Source organism: Emys orbicularis, chromosome 1 (genome assembly GCF_028017835.1).
Source record: "Emys orbicularis isolate rEmyOrb1 chromosome 1, rEmyOrb1.hap1, whole genome shotgun sequence".
NCBI lineage: Eukaryota > Metazoa > Chordata > Testudines > Emydidae > Emys > Emys orbicularis.
This window is the reverse complement of record NC_088683.1, coordinates 259,156,236-259,179,835: the sequence shown is the minus strand read 5'-3', so window position 1 is coordinate 259,179,835 and position 23,600 is coordinate 259,156,236. Positions and strand designations below refer to the sequence as shown.

The 23,600-nt window shown below is 39.3% G+C and overlaps 1 protein-coding gene across 1 annotated transcript in view; it reads right to left on the bottom strand.

Moving 5' to 3' along the window:
* The window catches only part of ANKRD10 (ankyrin repeat domain 10), a 44,073-nt gene extending 20,891 nt beyond the window's left edge, over positions 1-23,182 (bottom strand). The window contains exons 1-3 of the mRNA XM_065407287.1: positions 22,922-23,182; positions 16,644-16,796; positions 12,378-12,469 (exon numbers count right to left, since the gene is read on the bottom strand). Coding sequence (XP_065263359.1) covers positions 12,378-12,469; positions 16,644-16,796; positions 22,922-23,122 — 446 coding nt within the window. The 5' untranslated portion in view covers positions 23,123-23,182. The remainder of the gene's footprint in view (positions 1-12,377; positions 12,470-16,643; positions 16,797-22,921) is intronic.
* Positions 23,183-23,600: the final 418 nt, after the last annotated feature.

The following is a 23,600-nucleotide window of genomic DNA, read 5'->3' as shown; positions in this document are numbered from 1 at the left end:
ACTACAAAATGGAGGAATAACTGGCTAGACAGTAGTACTGCTGAAAAAGATCTGGGGGTTATAGTGGATCACAAATTGAGTAAGAGTCAATACTGAGATGCAGTTGCGCAAAAAAAAAAAAAAAAAAAAAGGCTAATATTGTGGGGTGTATTAGCAGGAGTGTCATATGCAAGACACAGGATGTAACTGTTCCTGTCTACTCAGCTAGAGTACTGTGTTCAGTTGTGGGAATCACACTTTAGGGAAGATGTGGAGAGAGTCCAGAGGAGAGCAACAAAAATGATGAAGGCCAAGAAAACTAAGCATGTTAAGTTTGGACTAAAAAAGATTGAGGGGAAACCTGATAACAGTCTTCAAATATGTTAAGGACTGTTATAAAGAAAATAGTGACCAATTGTTAACCATGCCCACTGAAGGTGGAAAAAGTAGTAATGGGCTTAATCTGCAGCAAAAATGATTTAGGTTAGATACTAGGAAAAACTTTCTAAATACATGGATAGTTAAGCATTGGAACAGGCTTCCTAGGGAGGTTGTGGAATCCCTAGCATTGGAGGTTTCTAAGGGACAGTTTAGGTTTACTTGTCCTGCCTCAGGCCAGGGAGCTGGACTAGATGACCTCTCAAGGTCCTTTCCAATCCTTTATTTCTCTGATTCTATGAACTTGGGCTTGTAGACAAGGACATGCTTTCCCTTCAGAGCAATTTGTTACCCAACTGACAAAGTTTTGAGGAGGGTGAGAAACACCACAAAATGGTTTCCTTAGAAGGAATCTAAACATGAAGGGGGAAAGGAGGAAGAAGAATAGTCAAGCAGAAAGATTGGGACTAATTTAGCCTTGAAAAACTACTGTAAGTTGGCCAGCCCAGTCACAAGTTAAATTCCTCAAACTTTTACTGTATTATGTATGATAAAAATGTCTTCATTAAGTTGCCTATCAAAAGGTTTACTTGCTCTAGGCAAGAACTTGCCAAGACTGGCCTAATTATTCACAAAAAACAAGTCCACACAACCCTTTTTTCTGTCCAAGAAATGGAGGACTTCTCTGAAGGAGCTCAGTCCATCTTTAGGAGCAGAATGGAAACTTAACTACAAAGGCAGCTCTAATGACATGAAGGTTCTGATTCCTTTTTGGCACATCTAGCCTACTGAGAGATGCATAGAGCTGAACTGGCAAATATGACAAGGAACTTTTAGTTAACTTTAGATGTGGCTCTTTATTAAATCAGAAGGTCAATTCACTCTGTATTTAAAGAACAGTTTTGTCTGGCATCAATTTAAAAGCAACTGCATCTGTTTGCAGGAATTAATGAGCAAAATTTAGGTTCTTTCTTGTGGAAATGTTTCAAGTCTGACACTAATTTCCCCAAAGACTTTACTCCAAAATTCTTGGATTAATGTAAAGACAGATATTTCCATTTTGCTCTGGAAAGTAAGGATGAATACAGTGGAGAGAGAAATCTCAGAAAGAGGATATACAAGATGGAGAAACCAAACAAGAAATTTAATTCCATGAGAAGTATAGTCTAAATATGAATAAAACTGGACAATTGTAATGTTTGCTTGTTTACATTTGACATTTCTTGAGCTATTTGGCAGCATATAGGAATTGTATACATAAACCGGGCATGTTTTTGAATTTAAACTGCTTAAATCCTCTGACTTGAGAAATACATTTATTTGTATACCTTCTCCTGAAGAGTTAAGGACAACATTCAGCACTGGATTTCTTCCCTTTCACCTGATCATTTTGCTTCATGCAGCAACAAGAGATGTCTACAGATTGGGTCCTCAGAACTGTAACTTCTCTTGGTATGAAAGAGGTTTGTGGGTTTCGCTCAATTGAGTTTCCATTTTCCTCCTACAGTAAAAGCACTTTACTTTTTGAAGAGCTTCATGCTGCAACTGAATTTACTAAAAAGAAAACTGATCAAATTATTTCCTGCAAGTGACCAGATTTTTGCTGTCTCAGGGAAAAGAGTGAGTTCAATAGTTGTAAGAAATCTTAAAAGATGTACCTCAAGGAAGCTTCCACTTATAATGTCACATCCTTTAGAAAATAGAGCAAGTGTTTGCTACAAAAAATAATCCAACTTTTTTATATAAAAAAAATATATATAAAATTCTCTGAAACTACCATTTTACAGAGTGATTATCACATCACCTGTTCTTTGTTAATGCCATGTGACAATCTAGGAAAATAAACCACAGTTTTCGTATATCAATGTAATACTTCTGTTAAAAAATACTGATCTCAACTTACTTATTGTTAGTTTACAAATAAAAATGTAGATATTGTAAATTAGGGTAAGCAAAAGCATGCAAATCTATAGATTCTATATCTGAATTCCTAGATTAGCATTAAAACCAATCACCGCAACAAATACCTCAACAGTATGCCTTGTGTGCAGAAAGGAAGCGATACTGAACATTCAATGCCACAACTGTAAGGTTTTCGGAGAAGCACCTGTGGCAGTTTCAGCAGTTTCTATATGGAATGCTCCCCCTTTCTAGGATTACTTGAAAAAATCAAGTCAATTCGAATTACGTAGCTGTAAAACATTGACATGTGTAGTTTTTACAGTTTCAGAATCTTCTGTTTGATTTAAACGGGCAATGGTGCATAAACAGGAAACTTATATCATAAGGGATCACATATTTGCAGGCAACATTAAGATTAAAAGTTACATTAACATACATAGAGTGCAGTAGCACGTTAGTCATTGTGTTTAAGCCATCACCATGTGACCACCTTAACAACGAGACACAGAGCCTTTCTGGCTTTTAAACATTATTACTTTCATGCTGAAGCCAATTTAATTGTCAAGTTCTTTGATGAAATTTAAATAGTATGGGCTAAAAACTACTGATCAACTCATGGCTTCAGTTACTTTAAATTTAATATGCTGTATCTCAAATGAATTAGTACTATGCTTATACAAAAGTTAGCAGAGACAAGGATTAAAAAAGGATCAGAACACTATGTCCACAGTGAGAAAAATCTTTTCCTACAGACATCATCAGTATACTAGCCTAAAGTTTCTAAAGCAAAATATTTAAAATGCTAAACTTAAAATGTTTTAACCCTTTGGTGTCCAAGTACAGAAGTTGCAAAATAATTTTTTGAAATGCATGTTCTTCAGATAGTGGTAGCAGAAAAGGAAAAAACACTCTTAATTAATGGCATTTTAGATTTGCTGGAGAAGTTGTGAAATGTTTTGGTAGAAATACATACTGGGCTTCTACACACAGACATGAGAAGTTGGTGCCAAGTTTTCATTTCACATCCAGTGTCATGGTATAATGACGATTAAATTTTAATGAAAATTATTTTAAAACTTTTTAAACCATTGGCCAGATTCTCAGTCTCCCCTCACATCCCCACAAAGTGTGCTAGGAGGAGGAGTGGAGCGCCAGTCTACTAAGGCAATTCTCATACACTAATCTATGTCAGGGCTATGGTAGCTTATGAACCATGGAGCTGTAACATTCAGAAGTAATTGACAGATTTTCCACATATGCTGTATTACACAATAAGTGTTTCCTAAGCACTGTTCAAAGACAAGATAAATGGGCCTACAATAGTTTTCAAAGTGGTAATCTGTTCACCTAAGCAATGCACCATAATGGAAAAGACTTTCTCCGCTAAAAAAGAAAAAGATCACAAAGACTTCCCAGATTGTCGACAGCAACGCTCAACAACAAAACCTTTACAGCATCACCACAGTACTTTGCCAAATTGATCCCAAGGAACATTCACAGGAGAATACTAGAAGTTATAGAGTAAAAGAGAAACCCAGGCTCCAACAGAATACCCACTTGATACAAATGCAACTGATGAAGTACCACCATTTCTGCTATGTCAAATACATGTACCAAAGTTAAACTGGATGATCTACATTAGCAAGTCAGAAGAGAGTAAGTATTATTACTGCCGCTATTCAGTGACTAGAGACAGATTAGGAATTCAAGTTAGACTTATTTCCATAATGGAAGTGTGTTAAGGAGGTGTCATCAAAGCAGAAATTGCAAGGAGTGTTTGTTTATGTCTATCAAAAGGCAATAAAGTTGTATTTTAAGTCTCAAACCCACTCAGGAAAGACTACTAAGCAAATAGTTTTCAAAAAAAATCAAGATAAAACACAAACCTGAGAAGCTTAGTAGTAAAAATGCTGCTGCAAAAGAAGCAGAGCTTTTACATGCCACAAAGGACAGGCTGTGCATGGTTTTCGACCATCACCTCAACACTGCTCAATATACACAGAGAAGACCATTGGCAACATATGGATAGACAGTTTAACCAAGAAAATTTCTCGTGTCAGAAAGCCTGAATCATGTGCTGTGGAACTCCCTTGAACAACAGCCTATATAAAAACAAGTTATACTCGAGGGGAGTATTTAATATAAAAATTGTTCTACATGAAGTAGAACAAATGATGTGATTGACGTAGGTCATCTTCTTAGAGAAACTTTTCTTTAATGTCAAGTGAAAGTGAAGAAATAGATATACAATGCAAAATTGGACCAATGGCAGTTAATTACAGATCAAATGATAGATCCACTAGTTTCCACTAGCAGCGAAAGATTTTTAGATTCAGAGAGCACTGGAATATCTTCTGCAACAAGATGAGTGGATGTGATTATGTACATTTAATCTGACAAAAGACCTTTTGGGTTCAAAACTAGCAAGGTTTATGAGCAATATTTAGATGAGCAAGAACTCTCTCATGACAAACTCAAAGAAAACCAAACCAGAAAAAACCCAAGCTCTGCCACATACATAAAACAAGACAGAAAAAACAAACTGTTCTAAAATATGAGTATTAATATACTAAAGCAATGGTTCTCAAACAGTGGCCAGTGAAGCACTTCTAGGCAGTGGGCAGATATGCTTTTGTCAGTGATAAAGCATGTCAGGTTTTTATGCAAGAGATACCTCCTGCAAACTATAATGAAGTCAGACACAAAAGGTTTTTCAGAGCCTTTTTTGACCAATTAAACTTAAAATTTCTAGGTTTGTGTGACTGCTTCATGTTTTTCTTTGCCAGTTGTTTCTCTGGAGTAAGTTCAGTCATTATCAAATCTGTTGAGAACACCAAAATTAGAACTGCAGACAAAAATATGACAAAACCAAACCTGGCAAAAACTACCTGTAGAGATTAAAGCAACAGGGGCTACAGTGAAATATGGTATGAGTTTAAAATCATACACTTAGGCAGAGGGTATCAGCAGAACAAATACAGCAAATTCTACCCCTTCTCTTATTGTCACAGGCCTACAAACAGCTAGTCAGAACCTGATTTTCGTGGGCAATGGTGTATTTCCCCACCACAGCAACTGCTAAAATAATGCCCTACTGAACATTTTCAAATCATTATTCTCTTGGTCATCCTGAGGTCTCTGTTGCAAGTAACTATCAACTTATTTTACAGAAAAGTTCCCCTGCATCTGGATTAGTCCATCTGAAGAATTGCATGTTGAGAACAAGCCCAATACGCTCCATCTTAAAGTCCATTTCCTTAACAAGGAATCCTAAAAACACTACAAGAAGCTAGAGCCATGATCATCAACATCCTTTGAAGACAGAAACCTACTACCTGTACCTTCAAGTAATCAATCCAGCAAGTATTTAAACCTCACTAGAGCGGGGTGGGGGGGAAATCTAGCAAATTACCACACAGCAGCATCTAAACTCCCTTTTCTAAGCAAAAGAATCAAAAAATGTATGAGAAACTAGTTTACAATTCAATTAGGCTTATGCCAATATACTACATCTTCTCCAGTGGAGTTCCAGGCAGGTGCATGGGAAAAAGGTTTCTGTTGTTGCTTGGATAGAGGACTTCCTCTCCTCTATGGCAGGGGTTCTCAAACTTCATTGCACCACGACATCCTTCTGACAACAAAAATTACTACATGATCCCAGGAAGTGGGGCCAAAGCCAAAGCCCCACTGCCCAATCACCTTCAGTTTCTGACTTGACTACAGCTATCCATGAGTGTGACTCTCCAGCCTTAATGGACTGTGATGTAAGAAAGCTTCCAACCTTAAAGCACCCATTACTCCAAAATGAAACAGCCCCCAATTACCAAAAGAGGCCTCCAAGAGCACATTAATCTGGTGGTCTGTTCTCTCTACTGAATACAGTCAGGCTTAAGGTTACTTATTTTCAAAAACTTCCTTGAAATTGGCCCTAACAAGATCCGTGTAACAAAACAGAGTTTGATTTCGATTGCATCTTCTTGATAATGTCCTAAATTACTTTAAGTAACTCAGAGGTATAGATGCCACAAGGAAGGTAAGGAATTGAGTTTGGAAAGGAGGTACCTACAAGATAGACCCTTTTCAAACTAAGGACTATGTAGTGGTTTACCATAAATATGAAACACTGTGCTAAGTAGTATTTAAATGAAAGTAAGATGGAAAATAATCAATAAGAATTAGACGTATTTGGGCATAACAAAACTAGTAGATTCTTCTATACCGAGTGTCAGTACTGCCATGTATACTCTAGTGGAGAAGAAGTGGTGTAGGAGAAGCATTTCACATCAAGAATACTTAATGATAGCAAGCTCCCATTCAACAATGAAGGCATGATAGTTAAATTATTTGGGTAATGAAAAAAAGAATATTAAAAAAAAATGCAACTGTAGGCACATGCTACAGAGCACCAGGAGTCTAAGAGACCAAGAATAAACAACTTCACATACTTGAAACCCCATATACCTGCTAGGTGACAAGCACAGACCTATATGTGAAGCAGGTTCCTAAATCCTGAAGTAGAGAATCCAACCAATGGAGAAATCTTGATTTTTTCCCTCAAAATTGATGAGGATCTGACTGACAGATAGAAATCTTATAACCTGATCTTTTATACTATCTAAGGTATCTGTCACCATGAAATCTAAGCACTACTGTGGTTTCACTGTTGGAAGGCAAAATTTGGAAAAATTAAGTAATCTCTGATGGTAAAATGAGACAACCAGCATGCATGAGGGCTAAGGAAATCCTAAAAGAGGTAATAATTAAAATGCCAACTAGAATTCACCTGAAAAAGAATGTGATGATAAATGTGGCTACAGAGACTTCAGAGGACTTCTCAAAGGATCTAAAAGAAGCTGCCATTAAAAAACCTGTTCCAGTACTTCAAATAAAAAGGAGGAGGAAGCAGCCAAATAAGAATAATTAAAACCGGGGGGGGGGGGGGGGAATGCAAAAGCAGATTAAGTCAACAGTATAAAGGTGAGGGAGGAAGTTCTGATAAACTGAGGGGGGGGGGGAATGCAAAAGCAGATTAAGTCAACAGTATAAAGGTGAGGGAGGAAGTTCTGATAAACTGAGGAAGTACTATAAACACCAAGCTAGTAACATAATGAAAGGACTGAATTCATTCACTCAAATGTACTCCCAATCTGTTCTGTAGCCAAGGCTAAAAGATATTGACGTGAAATAGAAGTATTAATTATGTTATAACAAAGGGCCTACAGGCCTGTAAAATATTTAGTTTAGACAGACAAGGCCACAGGCCTGAAGAAACAGCTGATATAAGCAAGTAACATTCATATCCAGTAACTGACCCTAGATCAGAAGTTGTCATAAGATAGAATGCTGCATCAAATATGTGTATCACATTGCAATATATAATTCCTAAATATCAGCAATGTACAAGTTAAAACTGGTTAGAGTATTTTGGGGATTTTGCAGGCAAAAGGGTGTCAACAACATGCTAGCCACAAGTTATTATGGTGACTGAGTGATGTAAATCTTAATGAGGGGAATGAACAAGTTAGCCTATGATAAATGGGGCACCTTAGAAGAAGGGTGTGGAAGTTCAAATACAGGAAAGGGACTAAAGCACAGTGGGCATCAGCATAATACAATATAAAAGCTATATCCTGGCCTGTGTGCCTTGGGAGACGGCAGAATGACACCCACTGGTGATGATGGTAACGATGAAGATAAGAAAGATAATGACTGACACTCCGCAAAGGATGGAGTGAGTATATGGATGCTCTGATGCCAGAGGTCTTGACCATTCTGAATTATCACAAACACTCCAACCCAGTAAAGTAGGTAGAGATCTTGCTAACCGTATTAATAAAAATATTACAATGTCAAAAGGCCCTTCCTAAGTGTAAGTATTTTTCCTCTGCGCATCAGGGCTCTCGTCATATTGAGAACTCTTTTCGAGCTCGAGGCTGAGCCCTGGCAAACCACAGAATGCTAACTGGGAATTAATACATAATCAATAGATCAGGCAACAGTTCTGCTGAGAAAGTAGCTGAAATCTGTGTGTCAACTAGAGCTGAATGCATAAAGTATCATCATGATGTAGGTCATTCACCCAACAGAAGCAGATGTACTACTGATTTCACAGTTTCAAAAGCCACTGGTCTCATTTTGACTTTGGCTATTGACATGTATATCTCAGCACTTCAATATCTTCCCTTGGAGACCAAATTAAGTTATCACAAACCAGGAAGGAAAACACTTTTTTCTCTGTAACTTTTCTTTAATGGCCACAGACAATGGTACTGGCGCATCACTACCAGGCTTTGACAGCAGAACATATAAACTATTTTTCTACAAGATTTTACAGAACTCTTCCTCAAACAAATGAAGCTTTCACTTGTATTTCGGTATTCAAGAACTCTGAACAATATATCTGAATATTTCAAGAACAAACATGGTATGGAAAAAACGTGGAATTTCTTCCTTTGTCAATTTAAGCAAAACGACTGCCCTTAGCAAGATTTAGTGTGTTCATCTGAATGAACACGTATCAAACCACGCCATGATCTCAAGTGAAGAGTTCTCTCGCCACCATAGCAGGATACAGATGAAGCAACAATTGGCCATTGGCAGAGGGTCTCTTCCGTCAATCCAACTCAAGACTGAGTCATTGAAGTAGTACAGTGTGGCTGCTCAAATGGCAGTTGCAGAAGTCTGAACTGTTCATACAAACAGGAAAAAGAATGATGTGATCAGAAATGTGCTGATATGATGCAGATGCAAAGTGCCAGAAATCGTTTCAAATGATAACTGTCATAAATAACAGCAGATATACTGATGTGTATTTCTTTCCCATTTATCCAACATTGCGTGTTCAGCATTTATATTTGGGTATTTTTTTATGAATGAAATATTATAAAAGTGTATTTTTAGAAGTTATCGAATAATTTGGGTGTGGAAAAGATATATTAACAGGGCAAAAGAAAACCTGGCACCAAGAAGTCTTTTCTTTGTAGAGTTTTGTGAACACTTGTTTCATCATTATTTTTAATGTGCACAATTTTGACAAATATATAAATTGTGCTACTATGCAATTTTAATAAAAATCCAGCAGATATTATTGATTACTTTAAAAGGTATTATCCACATTAATAAGTCAGTTACACAGCAAACCTTTTCACTCATATGAGGACATTGTGACCACCTGCTTCCCCTCTTCAAGATTCCATAGTTAGAAGCAATCATTTCTATGGATGTAGGACATACTGTGCACAGAATATGATTCAGCTAATATGAGAAAGAAAATACCACCAAAAAAGTCAAACTATTTTCAATGGGGTACATTTAAAATTGTTTTACAATTAAAAATTTACATAGGAATGGAGACCCATATTTTCTTTCATCAATTAGGGAAATAATGCAAATCTTAGTCCAGTTTAGACTGCAACATATTGTATTTATTTTATAGGAGTGGTGAACTACCACGCTGGAAATAAAGTAAACTTGGAGAACTTCAAGAAAGTAAATTTATTCAAACTAAAGTTATCATTATCTGTCCAGCAAGGGTAAAATTAAATACAGTCAACATTAGTTAGTTTCCAATTTAACTTAATGAGTAATAAGAATACTGTAAAAACGTATCAAACATTGTGGTAGCCCAAATTAGCTTTTGTACTCAATTTTAAAAGAGCATTATTTCAATTATCAGGCTTTAATAAGAGATCCTGATGAAAATATTATACTACTAATAGTAGTAAGTCCATAGTGAAACAGTGAAGTCTTAGTATCCTTGTGTTACTTCCCAGGCAACACAAGTAAATGATGTGAAATTCAGCATACATTGTATACCTGTTTATATCAGGTGTCTTTATATTTGCCTATCTGCAGTCATAGTTGTATTCTCTGCATCTTCATGCAACTACAGTTTTTAGTAACAAAAACACTGTATAAAGAAATAAACAAGAATTTATTTATAGAAAACAGAGTAAGTAGTGCAAATTACTATGAACCAAGGGCCAAGTTCACCACCAGGACCTACAGGCACAGTTAACTAAAATCAGAGACATAATAATTGCTTTACAACATCAGTGTATTTGGTTCAATGTGTTTAATTCTGTATTTAAAAATAAAACTTCTTTTGATCCCATATAATCAATCATTTCATTTACTATATTCATGGTTGAGTTAATTAGTATAGCATAGTGGGAAGAGTCCATTTTTTTCTTCTTTAAGACATAGAATAGATAAGAATAAAAATTTAATACTTAAGGTACTCTGAATTTTCAAGAGGTTACATAATCAATGAGACCATTAACTGTGGGTCCAAATTCAAACCTGGATGCCTAAAAATCAATACCCTTTTCAGATGTTTAAATATGGATATGGCTTAATTTTAGGCATTTAAATTTGAAAAACTGTAAGTGAAATCCTGGCCCCACTGAAGTTAATGGCAAAACTCTCATTGAGTTTACTAGGCCCAGGATTTTACTCCATATGAAACTGATGAATCAAATTAAGGCACTGATCCTGGCAACTGATCTACAAACACAGACATGTGGGCTTACACAGAGTCCAACTGCATTCAGTTAGGGTCCATGCAGACTAACAGTCCACAGAAGTAAATCAGATTGAAAAACTGAGGCCTTAGACTATTATCCCCTCAGGGCAGGACCTATTATTTTACTGGTCTATAAAGCCCCATGAAACACCTAAAGCACTGTACAAATAATGAAATTACCAATTTTGTCTATTTGGTAATCTATTACATCAAATTGTCATAAATCTGCACTATTTCTTTTGCACTTTAGATTACATTAGAAAGACCAAAAATAGTTTTGGCTAAAGTTAGATACCCTCTACAAAAGTTTATAGCAATATTTTGCCTACACAACACAATGACATGTCAATATCAGGAAAGATTAATGCAATGATTTAAATTTAGAGCAGTCTTTCTTAACTGTACTGCTTGTATAAGGAAAACTCTATTAGTGCTATTAGTTTATTTTACTTCTATAATCTTATTTATTTCAAGTACTTTATTATAAAGTTCTATACCACTTAACATTATCCTTTCTGACAATTTCAAAATCAACTGGTCACCTACTAATTGATGATGATAATTAAGGTTTCCTCAATTCCACAGTAAATTTTAATTCAAGTTTGCCTCAAGCATTCACTTTCAGATGTGTTCAGTTCAAAATGGGGATTTATACAATTAAGTTTGATTTCAAGGAACATGTCAAAATTCTACTCAGAGTTTGCATAACAATTTTTAATTGAACACCATTATACTAGCAAGACAGTTGTGTTTAATATTATTAACCTGTAAATTATGCTTTCTGGACATTATATGGTACCGTAACAAAAAACTAATTAAGGCGGATTTCATTGATGCAGCGTTACAAAAAACAGTAAGATGGAAACCAAAGGGTTAAACAAGAAATTAACTCTGATTCTTACTTCACTTATAACTCAGAGATTCACATTTCAGGTTAAAATACAAAAACACACTAATTATCATTTAAATAATAAAAGCTAGTTCTAATTATAAACAAAGTGCTAAAGTATTTACATTATTATAAGCCGTAGAGCTTATACTCAACATGTCTAGGTGAAAACTGCATCCATTTTGTCCATGCTGTAAGTTGCAAAAGTTTGTGAAATTTTCTGAATGTTTTTGCAGTACATAAACCTTTAAAGAAAAAAGTTAACAGTGCAAATACACAATATATACTAACAAAAGTTATTACACCAATAGCTGAGTGAATCTTTTTTTGGCAAATAACTCTGCTCTAGCTCTTTTGTAAATTTATTCATTAATATGATGTAAAGTGTTGTAATAGATAACTACATAACAGACAAGATGTAAAATTTGGGGGCATTTTACAGAGGTGTGATAAATATGGTTTTAATAACTTAAATATACACTCTGTTTCATATATTGCACTGATTGATATCACTTCAAGTGCAATATTTTTTATTACTAGACATGTTAAAAATCTTAAGTATTACAATAAATGAACATGTCTAACTGAAGTTCTCTTAATAAGATGTTTGCTGTTCTGATTTTTTTCAGTTTTATTAGTATCTATGTTTGCTATCCTATGTTAGTTAGTTAGACACACAACAACCAAGCAAAAAACCCCACTTACTCTATTTGAGCTCCATGAGCTACAAGGGCACTTATGGAATCCATACTACCAGATCGTGCTGCTTTATGAATAGGGGTTTCACCAACATAATCCTGCAAAGACAGAGCACATTTTGTCAGGTATAACTGCTCCAAAAAAATTAAGTTACATTATTTCTAAACATTCAGTGTCTTTTTCCTGACATGAATTAAAGAAATGGATTAGTAAAGGTATCCAGTATCCAGTTATGAATGTGACCACTACTTTAATAGTGTTGTAAAGGTTGTTCTGGGTTTCTCTATTTTGGATGCCTCATAAGGAAACTAATGCCACGTGATTATGGCAGAAAGAGAAAATTCCTTTTTTCATAAAACGCAACTAGCATGATTTCCACAGCAACTCCCAAGAGACCTGGTTCTCATCCCAAGAAGTGGAGGTGGGGAGCTTTTCTTCCAGTGCAGAATAGTGCCCAGGGCTGGGAAGAAGCTTATAAACCAGGTGTTCGCAAGCCGGGGGTCAGGACCCCTAAGGGGGTCGTGAGGTTATTACATGGGGGGGTCGCGAGCTGTCAGCCTCCACCTCAAATCCTGCTTCGCCTTCAGCATTTATGATAGTGTTAAAAATGAAAAAAAGTGTTTTTAATTTATAAGGGAGGGGGTCACACTCAGAGGCTTGCTGTTGAAAGGGGTCACCAGTACAAAACCCTTAAGTTCACAGGAGCCAACAGGCTTTGCTACTGCCTTATGACCTACCATTCAACCCAGAGTCCCCTTATAGACCATGAGAGGGCTGAATGTCTTATTAAGAGGAGTAGACAGAGGTATGCTCCTTAAATGGGTCAAGGAGTTTTTTTTCTCCTGCTGTCCCAGACAAAATCCCTCCAACACTCCTGAGACCATGGAGTGGGGTGGTAATGCCACTCTAATTACAGACATTTAGTGGATTAAGGGAACTACAGAAAATATGATCATTGTGCTTATTTACAGCATTTGTTTAATAGCAAATCCTGTACTTAAGGTGACAACATTTAAATTATAACTATTATTCACTTGCTACTTTTGAAACACTCTTCTGGAGCGATGAAATTATTTACAATTATATTTAACTAGAAGATGATTGGTTTGTTTTGTTAGATTATGAGGAAAAAACTCAAGCATGTTGGGATTTACATCAGACTGGAAAACACAACCCACTTGCCATTGAAAAAAGTTATTCCCCATCCCTGAACTTAAAAAACCCCCTGAATTTTGAAAATTAGCAAGTAAATTTTATTCTTTCGAAAGGACATCTGAGATCAAATTTAAGGGACAACTAATGAATTCTCCCTACCTCCAAAATCACTCTTTTTATTCGGTAAAATACTCTGGATAGATTACCAGATAGAATGGGTCAACAGGAAGAACCAACCTCTCTTTTCCAGTGGCCAATAGGCTGCACAGAGTACAGTTCAATGGCAAGAAAAAAGTACTTCTCATCCAGACCCTTTCTATGAGTCTGTTGTTACTACAAGGGAAGGCTCATCACACTAAACCGAGACAAGCAAAGAAGCTAGTTGGATAATGAAATTATAAGTCTGCAAATTCAGTTCTTACTTTGAGCATGCTCAGTTATAGCAGATCCTAATTAAGCCCCTTTTGTGACAACAAAAATGCACATTTCTGAACAACAGCTCCAGAGGTTGATGATGGGGTAACTTTTGTGTGGGAAATTGTTCATGTCTCATTGAAACAATCATAGCACAGTCCTTCCTCAAGGTAAAAGCTAACCTCTTTCCCTCATGCAAGCCTCTATTAACACACAGTAAAATGTGACCTCAGTGAATGCTCTACTACCCCATTCGTCTTAACAATCGAGACCATTTGGATATTAAAATGCTCACACACAACTTTTTCTTTTAAAAAATTACATTAGAAGTTAAAGTTGCACAATTAAAATAAAATTTAAAAATGAAAGTTAAAGTTCCTACAGCAGAGTTAACTTGACAATATTGCACATCCTATTTGTTTTATGGTAAATATTTTACAGCATAAACAGATAGTAACCCTTTTGTTGTTGTTAAAAGTGAAGTATTACCTAGACAACAATACAACTGTAAAATTTCTGATCCACCACTGTAGATTTAAAAAAAAAAAAAAAAAAATCTATATATCTGTTTATATTAATTGCCACTCCATAGCATTATAATAAATGTTTTCATTGCTGCTAGAACAGGGGTTTTCAAACTTCATTGCAGCGTGACCCCCTTCTGACAATAAAAATTACTACACGACCCCAGGAGTGGGGACTGAAGTCTGAGCACACCTGAGCCCCACTGACCCGGGTGAGGTGAGGTGGCAAAGCTGAACAAGGGCTTCAGCTCCAGGCATGGGACCTGTAGTCTGAGTCCCAACACGCAGGGCTAAAACCCTCAAGTTTCAGGTGGTAGGGGTTGGGCTTCAGCCTTGGGCCCCAGCAATTCTAAGCCAGCCCTGGCGACCCCATTAAAATGGGGTTGTGATCCACTTTGGGGTCCCAACCCACAATTTGAGAACCACTGTGCTAGAATATACATGGCAAATTGTTCAGCACTGAAGGAATTTATGGTCATGCTTGCTGTGCATTAATAACCACATTTTTTGCAAAGGCACAACAGTACAAATCTGTAATTATTACTGTTTGTCTCTATTACTGTTAAGAAAGTTCCAGAGTACAAAAGTTACCCACACAATTTCATTGCCTATTATACTAATACATCCTCTACCCACAAATAAATCTTAGTCCAGCCTCACAATATAGTAATGAAGATTAACTAGCTCAGATAAAAATCTATTCATCCACCCATATTATGATGATGAAAAATGTATGTTTTTAAAAAACAGTTTAAAGAAGTCACTTGTTGAATTTTATAAGACCTTTAGCCTTGGAAGAGAAATATTATGAAAACAAGTACATCCTAAAATAATCCCAGTCAGCTCCTATTAATACCAGTTAGAATTTTGATTGAATCATGTCGCATTAACTGGTGGTTTCCATGATTTAATTAGATATGGTGGCTTGACTTACAGTTGTATTTTATACATTCTTATCTGTTTAAGAGATGCATTGTAACAACAGAATTGTGGTCCATGCTGCTAATAACACAGCAACTTGATAAAGACAGTTTTACTGAAAACAGCAGCCACACCTCAAATCTTGGAGCAGAAAAATGGGTTATTCAAATCTTCAGTTGAGTTAAAACACATTTACTCTAACGGTCATTATAATTTCTTTATAAATCTCATTTTATAAGACACTTAAGCATTAACTGTAGAAAGCATGAGATACAAATAATTAAAACTTTTCCAAACTACCCTTCATTATGGACTATGGCCCAGAGCCACAAAGGTACTTAGGTCCTTAAGTTCCCGTTTTTGGGGCTCACTGTAACCCATAAAACTCCTGCTCAGCTGCTGCCTAACCTTGTAGGTATCTGAACTCACTCGGTGCCTAAGTTTTCAGCATAAATATTTCCTAGGTGCCTATGTTTCTGCCCATGGGCAGGTGCGCTGCTTCCTCACTCCCACCTAAGCCCAAGAGCAATCCACAAACTGGCAAGGGGAAAGACAAGTGAATGCCTATTTTGTTTTCAGGGCCCGATCCAGGTGTGTGGTACCATTCAAAATCCACCCACGTTATAACATTCAGCCCAATGACTGGAGTACTCAACATGGAAAGTGGGAGAACAGAGTTCAATTCCCCACTCTGAAAGGAGACACCTATTCAAATCCTACCTCTAAGCAGTGTGCTCTAACTCCAGAGCTATGGGACATTCCAATGTGAGACTACCTCAATCTCTGCTGTTGAAGCTTTGGCAGAGTCACTAGAGCAGTGGGGCTGGAACCTGGATCTCCCACCTTCTAAGTGATGCACTAAGCACGAGGCTTTAGAGTCTCTCTCTCCATCCTCCCATGGTGGGTCGCTAGCAGAGATAGTCACCTACATCCAGGCTGCAGAGAGGTGCCTATCTCCATGAAAAGGGTGGAGCTTAAGAAACCTCTCCCATCGGCTTGTTTAGGTTGCTCCTTGCCTAGTCAGCTAGCTTTTGGGAATCACATTCTAAGATGCCTATCTCTCCCCATTCATTGTGTACCAGGTTCAGGCACCTAACTCAGGGTTTGTGGATTGCACCACTGTTCCTGTGACATTTTAGGTGCCTAGAAGTTAGGCACTGCAACGCTCAGCATCACAGCACAAGTCCCTTTGTGGATCCAGAGCTATGTAAGTATTTTTAAAAACTAAACCAATATCAAATCCAACATTAATCCATACCTGCTTGTTTATGTTGGCCCCTGCTTGAACCAACCAGATCAGGCACTGAGGATGTCCTCCAAAAGCAGCAATATGGGCTGGTGTTTGGGCAAAACGTGTTGTACAGGCATTTACAGTAGCGCCAACTCTCACTAACTGCATTAGACACTCCAGCTTAAATAGACAAGGGGAAAATAATTTAGAAATTACCCATCAAATATACCCTGATACTATATACATCATTGATTAAATTAAAGGAGAAAGTGGAACAATATCAGTTTAAACTGACCATTAGTGGAAGCAGGCTGAACATGACTAACAAAATAATAAACTGGGCCTTCACCAACTCTTCCAGGTTTCTTAGTCACTAAAGAAATAGCCAAGAGAAATGTAATTCTTGCCAAAAAAAAAGTTTTAAACAAACCCAACACCATTAATTTGATAGGGAAAAAACTGATACTTTAGAGATGATTATAGTAGGGATTTGTATTCTGTTTGCTTCTGTCAGAAAAGGTGCTAAGTTTCTGATCTGGAAAGTTGTGAATGCAACTTTAAATAGACACTGTCAAGTAGCATTTGCTAGAAATTTAGTTTTTTGAATTAAAAAAAACCTACTGTGAACTTAAATGTTTTTAGGAAAGTTTAAAAGGAAAGGCGCATGAAGAGTATGCAATAAAGAATGATAACTAAAAATTCTACTTTAATATTTCCCTGCAGTTTTGGAAACTCATACTCCAAAAATGCTGAAGAGTATGTGTATTACAATTCTTTCAATTTAAAATGTCTGTAGTGCAGTCACTGGTAACGTAGCAAAAGGATCTGTTTGGGTTTTTTGGTTGCCTTTTCAAATATGATCACTTTGGCAGTGTCTCTTTATTCTGACAATCAATCTCATATCATACTATGCTGAAATTGTTAATATTTCGACCTTAAAATAATTCTGAGAATGCTTTGAAAAGATGTCAGATTAGCGTAGGGGGGGGAAGGGGTAGCAGAATTGCAAAGGTAATGGCTTAGAGAAAAGTGGTTGGAAAATTGTGTCACGCAATGGCACCAACTTATGTCATTCAGGAACAGGAATCACTAGGAAATTAGCTTATGTACAAACACACATTTGTTTTATACTAGGCGTCACTGTACTATGATTCATTTTATTCTGAAGATTAAGAGCATGTAGATCCAAGTTTTCAAGTCAAATGACTAAAATCAGGCATCTTGGTTTGAAAATTTTAACAAATACATGATCACTACATATATTTTCTAAACTTCAACTGTAATTGGGCAAATGTGTTGTGGCATTAGCGACTGTCCCTACCAGTTTAATAAAAAAGTTTAAATTAAATCTGTAATTTATGAATTTATAGGTTTAGGTTTAAGAGAACTTTGATTACTAACTGTACTTCTCTGCTGAGAAAACAGGATGTATGAACAGCATACAGAAAATAAAACGCATTAAAAACTCTCAGTGGATTTAAGATTGGGTATAAAGGAAATATGGTAACTCACCATGCAACAGAGAGGGTTCAGAGAAGTGCCATGAGAATGATTAAAGGATTAGAAAACATGCCTTATAATGACAGACTCAAACAGCTCAATCTATTTAGCTTAACAAGGAGAAGGTTTAGGGGAGAATTGATTATAGTGTATAAGTATCTACATGAGTAGCAAATATTTAATAATGGGCTCTCAATCTAGCAAAGAAAGGTATAACATGATCCAATCCTGGAAGCTGAAGCTAAACAAATTCATAGTGGAAATAAGGTATACATTTTTAAGTGATGGTAATTAATCATTGGAACAATTTACCAAGGGTTGTGGTGGATTCTCCATCACTGACAAATTTTTAAATCAAGAATGGATGTTTTTCTAAAACATATGCTCTAGGAATTATTTTGGGGAAGTTCTATGACCTGTGTTTTATGGGAGGTCAGGCTAGAAGATCACAATGGTCCTTTCTGGCCTTGGAATCGGTGAATAAAAATATCTTGGGGTGAGCAAAGAAGTATAGTGCTAATGAACCTAGCTCCCACAAACCCTAACATTCAACACGGGAGAAGGTATTCTTTGAAAAGATAAATAAATAAATAGATGCTAAAAAACTGCAGTAATAATTAAGAGCTATATCGAGAGATAACGAACTTAAAGAGGCTGTAATAGAGATACAATTGTAGTGGTGGTGTGAACTCTGCAAAATTTGCCCACCATTACCAACACTGGTTTGCCTCCACTGGTGTTTACACACCAAGGTCCCCAATGTCGTTGACTGGTTACCATAATCAAGCAGGGGTAAATAATTTGCTTAAGACACCAGTGACAGCCAGCGGCCCACCTACCAAAGTTACAAACAAAGGTGAAGTTGAGCCAGCATTAGCAACCGTAAGAGATTTTGCAACATAAAGACTAAGATGTCTAAAGGTTCTAGTGAAAGTGTTAAGCTTTCACTCTGCCAAAAGCAAAGGATTTTTCTTTTTTTGTCATTTAAATCCAGATTACTGGCCTGAAGAGAGGCAGGGAAACCTCAATGACCACTTATTGTGAGTTACACGTAGGTCGCAGTCTGTCAATTCCAGAGAAAAAGCAATGGAATTGGAGAACCAGTGCCCTTCTTCTAGCATTTAAGGTTGATTTGTCACCCACACTAGCATGGTTTCAAAGCCTGTAACTTAACAAGGTGATTTTTAAAATGGTTCTTTTTTTTACTTCTTCTTCTCTAATTTTAAGAAGTCTAATAATAGAGAGGATGAGTTGCTGCACTTCATTAAAAGTCAGAACACGAGGCCTTCTGCCTCATGGACTGAGAGACCTGCTTCTCCGAGTCCCAACTCCATCAGAAAATGGAAGTAGCTGCTAGTCAGGAAGAGGCCAGAACACCAGGTTCCCTTATTCTTGTCCCATGGACTCGAACACTGAGCACTGGTTTTGGTGATCATCTTTTTGGTTTCTTTAATAAAAAAAAGAAAAAAAAAGAAAAAAAAAAGAATATTTTTCAAGTTCATGATATAGCTACAGTGGGGATTGAGAATCAGGGTTAATCAAGGAAGATGGGGAGGGTTCCAGGGATTTACACGACAGGGAAGGGGGGACACTGGATTATGTATTTTTTTAAACAGCCCAAAGAGGAATAGAATTTACTTACCTTACATTATATACAAGTAAAGTAAAATAGTCCAACAACAACAGTCAAGGATCACTAAACAGTCAAGGATTACAAAAGCAAGAGGCAAGCTGATATGGTCATAGAAAAAATATGGCCAATTAGTCAAGGATTTAAAAAAACAAAAAAAAAAAAAAAAAACCCACAAATATAGAAGGAAAGCATTCAAAAAATCCACTATCTTGGTGCTGTATCCCTGCCCTCAATTCCCTTGTCTGGATGTTGGCTATTTAGAGCATATATTCTTTTATACACTGACCTATCTTATAGCTCTGTACAACACCCAGCGTAATTCAAGGCACTATATAAACGAACTAGACAATATTTTCTTGAATACTAACTAATTTGGATGTAGCTGATTTTGTAGGAATCCATTAGTGTCCCAGGAGACACGCATATCTCAGTTTTCAGGGAATATACAGAAAACAGTGACTGCTCCTGAGGTATCTAAGGTAATAAGGAGCAGCTTGGGATTGACTGTGGTTTATGTTCATGAACATACTTCAACACCAAATCCTACCAGTGGAAGTCCGTACTGGCAAATGAGCCCTCAGACCTTATGAATGCCAGGGCATAGTTACCTGCTACTACAATTAATCATACATTTTCTTACTGTTTTTTGTTTTGGAACTGTGCTCTATTTGTAATACTTTCTTAGAAACTAGAACACTGCATTTCTCTTCCTACTACCTTTATCCTTTTCCATTTACAAATATTGATCCTTGTCATCCCTTCCTTACCTCCCTAACCCTCCAAAAAAATGTAGTCTCTTTCTAATAAAATTAAACTTTTCAGTTTGCTTCCTTGTGGGGGCAGTCACCAACAAGACAGTTCTTGTTTACTGATATTAGTCAAAACACCTGATTTTTTTTTTTAAATGATCTGTGAAGATAGTGGGGAAGAGTCTCTTCTGTGCCCAGTACCTGCTTGGTGCAGCAGGAGGGAGTGGGTGTCTACAAAGGCACAAACTGAGGCTCTACAATCTTGGGAATTATTCTACACAAGTCCCAACATACATAAGAAAGCTGTTCTAAGGTTCGCCTGATGGCTCTGGCACCCATAAGGGGTATTCCACCAGTCAGGGATGACCAGAGCATGATAATGTTTCAGCTACATCCCCTACACAGGGATGAGGGTAGCCTAGGAGCTGGATTCGCACCACTGGGTGACTGCCCCATGCCAGGAGACTCAGTAGCTGGGATGGGAAGATCTGTCACATTTATGGCCTCTTTGCTCTACTGGAGCAGCAGAAAGGGGCTAGAATAGGGAACAGTCAGGTCCAGTAATTTAATTTTTTCAGAAACTAATATTTTTAAAATCCACATTATGTTTAGAAATGCAATTAATTCAACCTCCAGTTATAATAATTTTGAACTAGGATAAGCTCCACTAAAGAAAACACAAGAGCAGGACAAAAAAGTATGTGCATAAGTTCAATGGAAGTAGCTATTTTCATTTCTCAGCAACATGTTGTATTTATTTTTATCTAATGAAAGGTGTTCCAGGTACTTTTGTACTAGATGACAAATTCGGGAACTAATTATCTGATAATGTCTATTTAAAATGTTTTATTTTCCCTCAGCACAAATATAAGAAAAGGTTTGTAATTGAAATATACTACATCAATGTGTACAGAAGCTCTTCATAAATCCAGATACAGCAAGGCTCTGCTACGGCAAAGGAATTCACTGAGGTTTAATGACCCAGCTCTGCCCCTACCCTTGAAAAATTGAATTGAGGCTCCTTAATTTACTGCTTATCCTGCTTATCCTCTTTGTTGGCTTGCCCTCTTGCCTCTCTCCTCAAAGGCTTAGCCTCCTTTAATTGGACTAATTGCTCTGATTTGTGATGCTGCCAAAAGTGCAGCAATCTAAGAGCACTAAAATGTTAGATATGTTTTCATGTATCCTATCTGTATGCAAAACTGTATACAAACAAATCTTCTGCATTCCCTTTAGTATTTTCATTAAAGACATCTGGCCACAGGGCATTTTGCTTACGATATCTAGCATTAGCTTGCAGGCTTGATTGTTCCCTCTACAAGTTCCTTTAAGAACTTTATATCGCTTGACATAAAAAGCAATGGTTTGGAGACACAAGCGGCTGCTCTCTCCCCATAATACCAGAAAGAAAAGAGCCAGAATGAGGCTTGCAGACAGAAAAGTCACAAAAGATGGGGGGCAGGGGGAGGGAACCATAACAGGGACTGGGGAAAATAAGGGAGTTAACGTTCAGATGTTTTGGGGCCACCACACTCCCTCACACGGGGCCACGTCCTGCCCGCAATTATAACACAAAACTGGCTCAGGGGACCCAGACACGACACAACGGCTGTGGCGCGACGCATCGCGTCCTGTCACCTCCCCGGCACTGCAGTGAGGGAGCCGTCAGGGCAGACCCCCCCGGCGCCGCTCACACTCAGGGCCCCTGGGCCGCGCTCCGCCCAGCGATCGCCTCCGTCCCAACGCACACGCCGGTCGTCATAACACGGGCACCAAAACAGAGCAAAGTCTCCAGGTGGAGCCTGCGCGCGCAAGAAGGACCGTTACTGGACCGGGGGGTGGGGAACGTGGGTCCTCCTGGGCCCGCGGTAACTCAACACCCCACCCCGCCCCCGCGCGCTGGGGGAGGAGCACCTGCCCCCTCCTCCTCCCCATTGGCTCCCGCAGCAGCTGCCGGTGACCCCGGCACCTTTCGAAAGCTTGGCCGAGGGCCACGGATCTGTCCCTGTCAATAAAGCTCCCGGGAGGGGCCGGCCGGGACCATTCGGGGCACCGGGCCCTATGAGCTGCGGCGCTTCCTCGCCCCACCAGCAAGAGCGGGCTGCCGGGGCCCGAGCCGCCGTCGTCCCTCCCCCGGGCCCGCGCGAAGGCAGGATGCCGCGGCAGCCGCTGGCTCTCCCCCGGGACGTGGACAGGCTCCCACGAGAGCCCGACGCGTCCCACGTTGCCCCCCGGGGCCGGTGGGAGCGCCCCCACAGCCCGGCCCCTTGCGCTCCCCGGGGGCGCGGACGGTACCGAGACCCCCGCCGAGCCGGGCGGCGGTTTCCAGGCCGCCCCTCCCGCGGCAGCGAGCACAGCAAGATGGCGCCGTGTGAGCCTGGGGGTCCCGCAGGGCAGCGCCCCCTCGCCGGGCCGGGCCGCACCTTGCCGAAGTGCGCGGCCCAGTGGATGGGTGTCCAGCCGTAGAAGGAGTCCTCGACGGCCAGGTCGGAGCGGGGCGAGCCCTGCAGCAGCGCGCACAGGGTGGGCAGGTCCCCGTCGCGGCAGGCGCGGTGCAGGGGGAAGCGCAGGGTCAGCAGCTCCTCGCTGGAGAATCCCGCCTCTGGGCCGACTCCCAACGACATGGTGATCGGGGGCGACGGAGGCTCGAGGCTGCTGCTGAGTCCCGACCGACTCCGAGCACAAAGAACCAGGTGGGGCGGGCGCGTGGCTCCTCCCCGAGCGGCGTGGGCGGAGCGCGCGGGGCGGCGGGGAGGGGAGCGGTTGGCCGGGAGCCGCGCGAGCGCTGGGTGTTCCTGCGGCTCCTCCCCCTGTCACAGCCTGCAGGCCGCCAGCCGTTGGTGCCGCTTTGGCCCCGGGCCGCGAGCTTGACCGGGAACTGGAGGGAGCGCGCGCAGCATCGGAGCGTTGCCCCTGTGATGACGCAAGGCCAATCCCGCGCTCCGGCCACCTCGCCCGGCGCCGCGCAGGGCCTCGCAGATCAGGGAGCCGTGGGCACTAAAATGGGTCTCCGGGGGCTGCAACGAGCAGCCCAGAGAAGCGTCACAGGCGCCGCTCCAGGGCGGGTGTGGAACGGTGCCTCAGGCTGATCGTGGGCAGCCT